General features: G+C 44.2%; 1 protein-coding gene across 1 annotated transcript; it reads right to left on the minus strand.

The window, feature by feature from the left end:
• Positions 1-203: 203 nt before the first annotated feature.
• RPL39 (ribosomal protein L39) lies at positions 204-8,287 on the minus strand. The gene is made up of 4 exons (XM_043974632.1): positions 8,170-8,287; positions 2,528-2,709; positions 1,372-1,475; positions 204-1,118 (listed from the first exon to the last, which is right to left on the minus strand). The coding sequence occupies exons 1-4, from the start codon at positions 8,285-8,287 to the stop codon at positions 1,070-1,072; spliced, it is 453 nt and encodes a 150-aa protein (XP_043830567.1). The 3' UTR covers positions 204-1,069.
• Positions 8,288-9,973: the final 1,686 nt, after the last annotated feature.

Genomic DNA, 9,973 nt, shown 5'->3' on the forward strand with positions numbered 1-9,973 from the left:
CCTAGTATCCTGCGTTTTACAGATCATACCACATTAAAGTATCTTACTTCCTCATTTCTTCCTATTTCCTAGTGTTCAAACAGAAATGGGTGTTGTATTTTATCCAGTCTTTATTCTTATTACCCAGTGTATGTAGCGTTAAGCATAGAACCCCCCCATCTCCCCCCCCCCCCCCGTCGCAAATAACCACAAATAACAAACCATTTTTTTTTTTGTAGAAGCCCTTTATTAGCAGAATTGCATCTTCAGAAAAATGTGAAGCCATTCACCTGGACCAGGTCTAGTTCCTAACAAAGGTTGGGCCTTCCCGGAACACACAAAGAACCGACAACTTTTAGGTTGCCAACACTTAATTACCACCTCCCAACAAGGAACTAAGACAGCTTATTGTGTGAAATAAGCAGGGGGTCAACAGGCTACTTCTCTGACTGTGAGTTTGATAAATGAGCACAGTCAGCTGCGCATAATCTGGCTGAGACAGCTCAGGATTAGCAGCACTGGAGGCTTACACTGAAGGCGTGCAAATCTTAGATCCCCACAACAACCCTGTGAGGTAGGTGCTCTCTTAAAACTCCTTAGAACACAAAACAAAACACAGAGAGGTTATTGTGACGGCTTTTTCGAGGCAGGGCTGGAGCTTGGTTCTTTTCTTGACAGGATTAACTTGTTTCATTATGATCTCTACCTCTTAAGCATAACCTCAAACATACAAATGCTACACAGAGATGCAGGTAACAGTAATTTAAACTATATCACAACACACACATTACCCGAACGCATGAATGCAATCCATGAAACACATTAAGGGCAAGACAAACCTAACATTTTGTTGTCTTTTTTTTTGGATGTCTGCATCTTAGCAGACGGTGTCCGAAATAGGGAGGGCAGGCTTACTATTATTTCCTTCTTATGGGGAGGGCAGTCGTAGTATTTCCTTCTTATCTAGTGCAATGAGGCTATTGATGGATCTGGTGATTGATGGATCAATGATTGGATAGATGACATGGTAAAGGGGGTGGGTGGTAGAATGGGGAATATGTAGAATGTCTTTCGTTGTACTGGCCATTCTTTACAGTCCGAGTTTGGTCCTCCTCCAGTGTCTCCTCTTTGAATTGTACCTAGATGGTGAAAAGGGGGAAGAGAACAAAGGGGCCAAGTTACTCAAATAACTGCTTTCAATTCAAAGCCAGCATCTTCCTGGGGGAAACAAGCTATATAATTACACTAATTCCTTTTTTTCCCCCTTGGAGGGTTTAGTGAAAACGCCCTTGAAACTGCGATTCGATCCAAACCTTCCCTTATCTGTGTATATCTGGGGAATGGACTAATTGATTAAGTCACCATTAATCTGGAGGGGCAGCCGCTTCTTACCTGATCTTATTACCAGTTTTCATTCGAATCCATTGAGGAATAGGACGATTCTGCTTCTGCTTCTTGGCCAGGAACCTCTTGATTCGGAATGTTTTATGAGAGGACTAACAAAGAAAAGCATTGTTGAAAAGGATCCTACCTAAGCCAAGCCCCTTTCTATTCAGAGGGAAGGGGAGGGAGGAGCCCCGCCCACTTAGTCCCATTCACAATACCGCAGAGCCATTGATCCAGTAGCCTCTGCAGAATTGGGGGCGGGGACAAGATGGCTGCAGACAAGCTGACGTCACAAGCAACTGTCAAGCCATTTCTCCCCCCCACCCCTTTTCTTTCTTTTGGCTAAGCCATTTTCAAAAACGAATAATTAAAAAAAAAAGCCAAGTTACAGGATAAAAAACCTGGAAAAGGTTAAGTAAATTGAGGCTAAAAAAATTAAAACGAAATGACTGGCCTTAGAGCACCTTCTAATTAGATGCAAAGAAAGATCATCTAACCAAATCCCCTTATTTTTCCCGATGAGGAAACTGACTTGCCCAAGATTAGAGGTGACACTTGTAGCCAGATTCTCAGATTCTAGTACTAAGGCGCCCCTTTGGCTCTGCCACGTTGCCGCCCTTTTAATTAGTGGTAAAAAGAGGCTACGGGCATTTCTGGTTGTTGCTGGCTTGCCTGCCAAAGGGGAAGGATCCCACCCCCCCGTTTTCCGGGTTTAAAATGCCTTCCCAAGGAGCCCCTTGGCTCTAAACCTCCGACCTTTTTACGCTCGCTGCCCCAAAGTCGTATCAATGTCATCCTAGGGCCCATGGGAGGGATAGCTTTCTTTTCCTAACCCAATTCTTTCCCCTTTGGGAGGAGGGGAGGAATCCAAGCCGCGCGCGCCTTAAAGCTTCGGCGTCCCCCGGGGATCCCCTCTATGCCTCCTCCTAACTTCCAGCTCTTCTAGGCGGAGCCTAGAGAACTTTCCCTCCCTGGCCGGGAATCCGCTTTCGAAGCTGGAGAGATGGGGGGAAAAGGCAGCCTCCAGCTTCGGAGCACAAAAAGTGCTCGGCTCTCTTCGAAAGCTTCCTAGAACCTTTCCTGAATGTCCCCTCTCTGTTGCTCCGCTGCTCCCGGGGCCTCTGGAGCGGAGGCTGGGGAGGATGGCTGCGGATTCTCTTACCATGATGATGAGATGACAGCCGAGCTTCCACCACGATGGCTGGACGGGCGAAAAAGGGAGAAAAGCTGGCGGAAGCTCGCTATTAGAGGCTCTGCAGAGGGCGGAGCTTGGAGAGTTGCGCCTGCGCACTGGCGACAGGCTGCGCCCTCTGCAGGCTCCCTGGGGGCACTGCGGCAGTTTGTCTTAAGTCTCACAGCAGTCCTGAGCCCCGGATACCCAGACCCCGCCTCCCATACTGCGGCTTTTTGGAGGTGACATCATCCTGTTCTTGTTTTTCTGCCTAGAGCCTCAGTGCTGCAGTGCGGACTTTCACCAGCTTCCCTCCCCACCCCCACCCCCGCAGCCCACACTCTATTGTTCCCTTTCTTTTTCCTAAAAAATAATTTTAATGGATTTTGTTTGTTTTCTATCGTCTGTTTCCCCCCTGTATCCTTTCCCCCTCTCTAGAATATCCCTTAAAACAAAGAATGATTTGAAAAAAGAAAAAGAGGAAAAAACAATCAGTAAAATTAATCAATACATCGAAAAAATTTGATATTATGTGCAATGTGCAACACTCACGGACACCCCCTCCCCAGCTTTTACAAAGGAGGTAACCCTATCCCCGGTTTCCAGGGAAATAACTTTATTGAATATGAAAGGAAATAAATTCGAGAGTTTACTATGCATATTCATAGAAAGACAATAAAAGAGATTACTTTTTGTTTTCCAAGGGTATATACCAACATCTTATAATTTCACTGGTTTGGAAATCATGTTTCTGGAATATTTCTAGAGGAAAGTATAGTTATTATCCAACTATCCCCACTAAATCTCTTGATAAATTTCTTCTTGGTGGTGGTATTCTAGCCTCTGATGTTTGGATACAAGACCAAATCCTGTCTCTGGTACTTCCCGGGGTGACCCTGGGGAGTCATGTACTCTCTCTGGACCTCAGTTCCCTCATCTGTTAAAAGCTGTTATTATTCATCAGGATCTTCTGTTGAATTGAAGTTGATCCTTTGAGACTGCACCACTGCCTTTTTTTTTTTTCAAGTGAGGCAATTGGGGTTAAGTGACTTGCCCAGGGTCACACAGCTAGTAAGTGTTAAGTGTCTGAGGCTGGATTTGAACTCTGGTACTCCTGAATCCAGGGCCGGTGCTCTATCCACTGCGCCACCTAGCCGCCCCTAACCACTGCTTTTAAATAGCCAGTATCTCTTTTGGGACACAGGGGCTGAGAAATTTGTCTATACCCTAAAGTGGCATCTGCTACTTAAAAAAAAAAAATGAGATAAACCCGTTTCGTCAGCCATTAAAAAGTGTGGGAGTGGGGGACTCCTGAGGCCCCTTCCAATTCTAGATCCATTTGGATCAAGGTTGATCCTGGAAAAGAGCTGAGCAAATGTAGCTCCTTCTCTTGTTTCCAGATCTTGGGGCACTATGGATGTGGAATATGGATTTGGTTTTGCTTGACTTTGCATATTTGCTACATGGGCTCTTTTTTTTTTTTTTTTGATCTGGAGGGGAAGGGAGAAAGGAAAGAGGTTGGAACAGGGCTGCCAAAAGAAAAGAGGGTTATTGAAGCCTTTTTAAATCACCGAAGGAAAGAAAGCCAGGAAGAACCACAGACAAGTCGCTTTTAAAGTTGTGTATTCAATTTATTTTATACTGAAAAAGGGGTAAAATGATAGGGATTTGCAGTTTCACACAGTCTTTTTTCTGTTTTTTTTTTCTTGTTTTTTTTTTTTGTGGTCAGGCAATTGGGGTTGACTTGCCCAGGGTCACACAGCTGTCTGAGGCCACATTTGAACTCAGGTCCTCCTGAATCCAGGGCCGGTGCTCTATGTACTGAGCCACCTAGCTGCCCCTCTGTTTTACTTTTAATGTGGAAACTCATTTTATTCGGTGTTTTAAGTTCAGAATTTTAAAAGGTTTTACAAAGAGAACAGAAATGGGGGTCAGGTAGAAACAAGTCATCATTATTGCTGGTTGCAGAGTGTTCTAACCCCATTGAATGAGGGTTTCTGCATTTCTAAGAGCAGTGTGTGCTTTTAGCTACAAATTCTCCATTCTGCAAGTTTTCATGCCTCTTTATGACTGAGCCAGTGAATAGATTGGCAGAACATTGAAACCTAAGTAGAATGGGATGGAAAGTACATGGAGTCAGGAGCCCTGTGTTCCTGTCCTAGCTTTGACTGTGGGTGCAAGTGACCTAAGCCCTAATTGCCTCCTCTCCAAAATGGAGACCTGGGACAAAATGATCTCTAAGGAACAGAAGAGAGACCAGTCAGAGTCAGAGACAAGCAGGACAACTCTGAAAGGAATGTGTTGAATTTATTACTTAAAAAATGCAGCTGTAGTGGATAAAGCACCGGCCCTGGATTCAGGAGGACCTGAGTTCAAATCTGGCCTCAGACACTTGACACTTACTAGCTGTGTGATCCTGGGCAAGTCACTTAACTCCCATTGCCCAGCAATAAATAAATAAAACATTTAAAAAAATGCAGCTGTATATATAACAGATTTGTGATTTCCTCTATATTCTTTTGTGATCTACATGGAAATTCTCATGTGTGGATGGGTAATTGTTAAGTTCAGAGTAATCAAAAGTAAAAATGATTTTTAAAAAGTCTGAGGTTCCTGAAAACATTCTTTATTTCAGGGTGGTTGTTTTTTTCACCCTTCATCACCAGTGAAGACTTTTCAATGCCTCAAAGCATTTATGGCTTCTACCATCAAAAAAAAAAATACCTGAGAAGAACCAAAATTTTATTATTTGGCCACCTCCCTCCTCAGTGATATCATGACTTGTGTGTAAGATGGTGACATGAGAGATCCTGGGGGTGTGTGATCAAAACAGGTGATTGATCTCTTCCCTATTTGCAGAAGTGGGGGACTAGGAGTATGGAGTGTTACATGAATTGTCAGAAATGGTTGATATCATTAGCCCAGTTAGATCTGTTGAACTTCTTTTTCACTTTTTTTTTTTTGGGGGGGGGGATTGTTTTTATTATATGACTGGTAGGATATATTCAGAAATTTGGGGAAAACATGTAAAAACAAAAGATATCAATAAAGATAAGATTTATTTTTCAAGGAGGTAGACTGGTCATGGAGCAAGATGGTAACAGGACACAAAACTGAGACAAACAGGACACGAAACTGAGATGAACAGGACCAGACATAGAGAGATGGGCTGCCATCTGTGCCACTGGAGGACATACCCACATCAATGAGATCTCAGACCCAGCGAGGTTTTGTTTTTTGTTTTTGTGGGGCAATGAGCGTTAAGTGACTTGCCCAGGGTCACACAGCTAGTTTCAAGTGTCTGAGGCTGGATTTGAACTCAGGTCCTCCTGAATCCAAGGCCAGTGCTTTATCCACTGCACCACCTAGCCGCCCCTCAGCGAGGTTTTAAAGTATAATATCAAGGTACATTATCAGACAAGGGACATCAGGAAGAGTTCGGACCGGGAGACATTGTTGTTTGTCCTTCATTCTCGAAGAAAACCATGGGTTCATCTTGGAGTACTGTCACTTATTGGTCACGACCTCCTTGGATGAGTTAATTCCCCTCTCTGGACCTCAGTTTCTTCACTAATGGTAAAATGGAAACACCTGAGACCTCAATCTTTGAGCTGTAGTTAGGTTTCCCTGAGATAGTGGAAGTAATCCACTTTAGAATTCTAAAGCACCAACCATGTAAATGTGTGGAGGTTGCTAAGCTGTGTGCAATTAGGCAGTCAGAAGACCAGTTCCATTTGTGTTATCTATCTCTGAGTGACTTTGTAAGCTCCCTGAGGGAAATGAGCATCTTGTTTTTGTATAAACGCTTCCCTATATCTGGAAGCAACACCCTGGGGGCCCTGAGAACAGAGAACACTTTTCAGTATTCCCAGACTAATGGCAACTGGTTGGATGCTGCCCACCTGAAAGGAGAACTTTGAGGCTAAATGAATGAATGAAGAGATCACTGGCTCAGAGATCTTGGGCTGGATGGGCTCTTGGAGGGAGGTCCAGTACAAACCTGTTACTTTACAGATGAGAATGGAAGGACTGATGATTTGTCCTAGGTCAAACAGCTAGTGTCCAAGGCAGGATTTGAACCCAGGTTCTCTTGACTCCATGAGCAGCTAGGTGGCACAGTGATAGACTGATGAGCCTGGAGTCAGGAAGACCTGAGTTCAAATCCAGCCTTGGACACAATAGCTATGTGTCCCTAGGCAAGTCACTTTACCGTTTGCCTCAATTTCCTCATCTGTAAAATGAGCTGCAGAAGGAAATGGCAAACTACTCCAGTATTTCTGCCAAGAAAACCCCAAATGGTTTCAGATATGATTGAACAACACCAAGTCCAGTGCCATAGCCACTATGCCACATTGGTTAGGGATGAAGAGGGTTGGGTGCTCAAAATCCTTGCAGTCTCACTCAGAGATGTTGGGAGGGGAGCCCATGGCAAACTTGGAAGCACTAAGGATGTGGCAGGAGCTGTTATTACTCTTATTGCCAAGTGTTTTGAGGCGGCTGGCTTCTTAGCTTACCTTATTTAAAAAACAAAACAGGCTCTTGGAAGACTCAGAGGAACATGGAGTAAGGTAAACAGAACAGGGAGAGCAAATACAGTGATTATGACAGTGTAAATGGGGGGCAAAACAATAAAACAAAAATAAATGTATGATTATGATATCCAAAAAGATGCGAAAAATGTTCCTGTCTTCTTGGGAGAAATGAGAGACTAGGGGTGAAGAATTATTGCATATACCCTCAGACTTGGTTGATGTGTTTTAGTTTCCTGAACTGCTTCCTGTCTCTGCCTTTCTTCGGTATTCTTTGTTATAAGAAAGGGCAGATAAATCTGGAAAGGAAAGCTATGTGAAGAATTAATATCAATAACTATCCTTCCTCAATTTGTGGTCTAACAGTCCACAAAACTCTCTATGGAACTTTGGGTCTCTCTAGGAGCTTGGGCTCCACTGCCTTTGCTCTGGACCCATCCTTAACTCTTCCCATTCTCTCCGCCCTTTTCCCTGAAAGCTTCTGTTCCCCTTCTAAAAAGTTGAATCACATGGTGCAGGGCCCTCACTAGAGCCAATCTCTATGGTAACATTAGAAATGGAAGTCGATAGACCCACTTCTCTCCGTACCTCCCCCCATAACCTTTGTCTGCTGCTCTTCTCCAGGCCGCCATATTGTGGGTAGTCTCACATTCACTAAAGACTCAGCCAAACTGGATTATCCACTCTGCCCCATCTCCCTTCTCGTGTTTGACAATAAGTGGAGGCAGCTAGGTGGTGCAGTGGATAAAGCACTGACCCTGGATTCAGGAGGACTTGAGTTCAAATCCAGCCTCAGACACTTGACACTTACTAGCAAGTCACTTAACCCTCACTGCCCCGCAAAAAAACCCCAACAAACCCCCAAAACAAAGTAATGAGACAATAAATGTCCCCACTTAACTTTCTTCTGACTTTGGAGCTCTTCGATGGAACTTGCCTGCTCTCTCCAAACTTACCAGTGATCCCTTTGTTGTCAAATCCAATGGCCTTTTCTCAATTCTCATCCTCCTTTAACTTTTCTGCTGCCTTTGACCCAGTGGACCACCCTCTCCTTGACATTCTCTTCTCTCTAGGTTTTGGGGACGCTGTTCTGGATTCTTCTACCTGAGAGCTCCTTCTCAGTTTTCTTTGCTGGATCTTCTGCTATGAGTGTCTCACAGGGTTCTATCATGGGCCCTTTTCTCTTTTCCCTACATACGTGACGGCTCTCATTCGCTTCCATAGATTCGATTATCATCTCTAAGCTAATGATTTTAAAATCTATATAACCATCCCTAACCTCTCTGCTGACTTCTAGTCTCACACCTCCAACTGCCCCTTGGACATCTCAAACTGGATATGCCACAGACTTTTTTTTTTTTTTTTTTAGTGAGGCAACTGGGGTTGACTTGCCCAGGGTCACACAGCTAGTAAGTGTTAAGTATCTGAGGCTGGATTTGAACTCAGGTACTCCTGACTCCAGGGCTGGTGCTCTATCCACTGTGCCATCTAGCTGCCCCTGCCACAGACATCTTAAATTTAACATGTCTGAAACTGAACTTATTTTATTTTTTTCCCCCAAACTTCCCTGCTACTGTTAAGGGTACTGCCATACTTCTAATCTGCCAAGATCAAAATCTCGGTGTTATTTTCAACTCGGAGAGAGCTCTCTCACCTCCCCCCACATCCAATATGTTGTTAAGTCTTGTCATTTCTACTGTCACGACTTCGCTCTTACACTCCCCCTTCTTTCCTCTGGCACTGCCACCATCCTGTCCCTTATCTCTTCAATCCTGCTGGTTAATCTGCCCACTACAAATCTTTTCCCACTCCAGTCCATCTCCCACTTGGTGGCCAGTGATTGTTCTAAAGTGTTGGTCTGAGTCACAAGTCTCACACACCCCTTCTCAATAAAATCCATTGGCTCCCTCTCATCTCCAAGATCAAATGTAAAATCCTCTGGCATTTAAAGCTCTACATAACCTGCCCTGCCCTTTCTAGTCTACTTAAATCGCATAGTTCCCTCCCACCCCTCCCCCAGACACACATACTGTGATCCAGTGGCGTAGGCCTCTTTGCAAAAGAAAATCCATTTCCTGACTGCAGTTTGCACTAGCTGCGTCGTCCCATGCCTAAAATACTCTCCCCACCTCATCTCTGCTTCCTGGCTTTCCCAGCTTTCAGTCCCTGCTAAAATACCATCTTCTATAGTTAGGCTTTCTTGGTCCCTCTAACTTAGATACTTCCCCCTGTTGCTTATTTACAACTGATCCTATATAGAGCTTGTTTGGACCTAGCAGTTTTCAGGCTGTCTCCTCCTTCAGACTGTAAGCTCCCTGAGGGCTGGGCCTGTCTTTTGCTTTCTTTGTATCCCCAGGGCTTAGCACAAAGCCTGTTTGTAGGAGGTGTTTAACATATGTAAGAGGGGTCTTTCCAGTCATCCGGTCCAAAGTGGGACAGAGGGGTCAGGCCTCCAAGAAATCGGGATCTATAATTTCAAAGCTACAGGGAATTCTCAGGTGGGAAAACTCCCTCTCCCCTCTTAGGTCAGTACCTTGTCTTCAATTTAGTTTTCAAGTTGTTTTCCTGGCTCAGAAGCTAGCTCTCTTATTTGCTAGGCCAAAGCTTCTTAAACTGAACGTGAGGGTCCCCCAAAATTTGGCATTAACTATTTGATTTGTATACCTATTTTATATAGCTATATGCCCAGGGTCACATCAAAATTTTGGGGGTGAAAAGGGGTCTCAAGTGGAAAAAAGGTTTAAAAAGCCCTGGACTAAACCATGTCGGCTCTTGAACATGATCTTCCAAGCACTCTGAATTCCTTTTATGTATAATATTACAAATTCGAATAAGAGCAGCATTCCCCCCACTGTAGACTTCTTCAAGATGGGGAAGGGCCTCCTTCCTCCTAGCTTATCTTTCCTAA

This window comes from Dromiciops gliroides, chromosome X, assembly GCF_019393635.1.
Source record: "Dromiciops gliroides isolate mDroGli1 chromosome X, mDroGli1.pri, whole genome shotgun sequence".
In the NCBI taxonomy this organism is placed as follows: domain Eukaryota; kingdom Metazoa; phylum Chordata; class Mammalia; order Microbiotheria; family Microbiotheriidae; genus Dromiciops; species Dromiciops gliroides.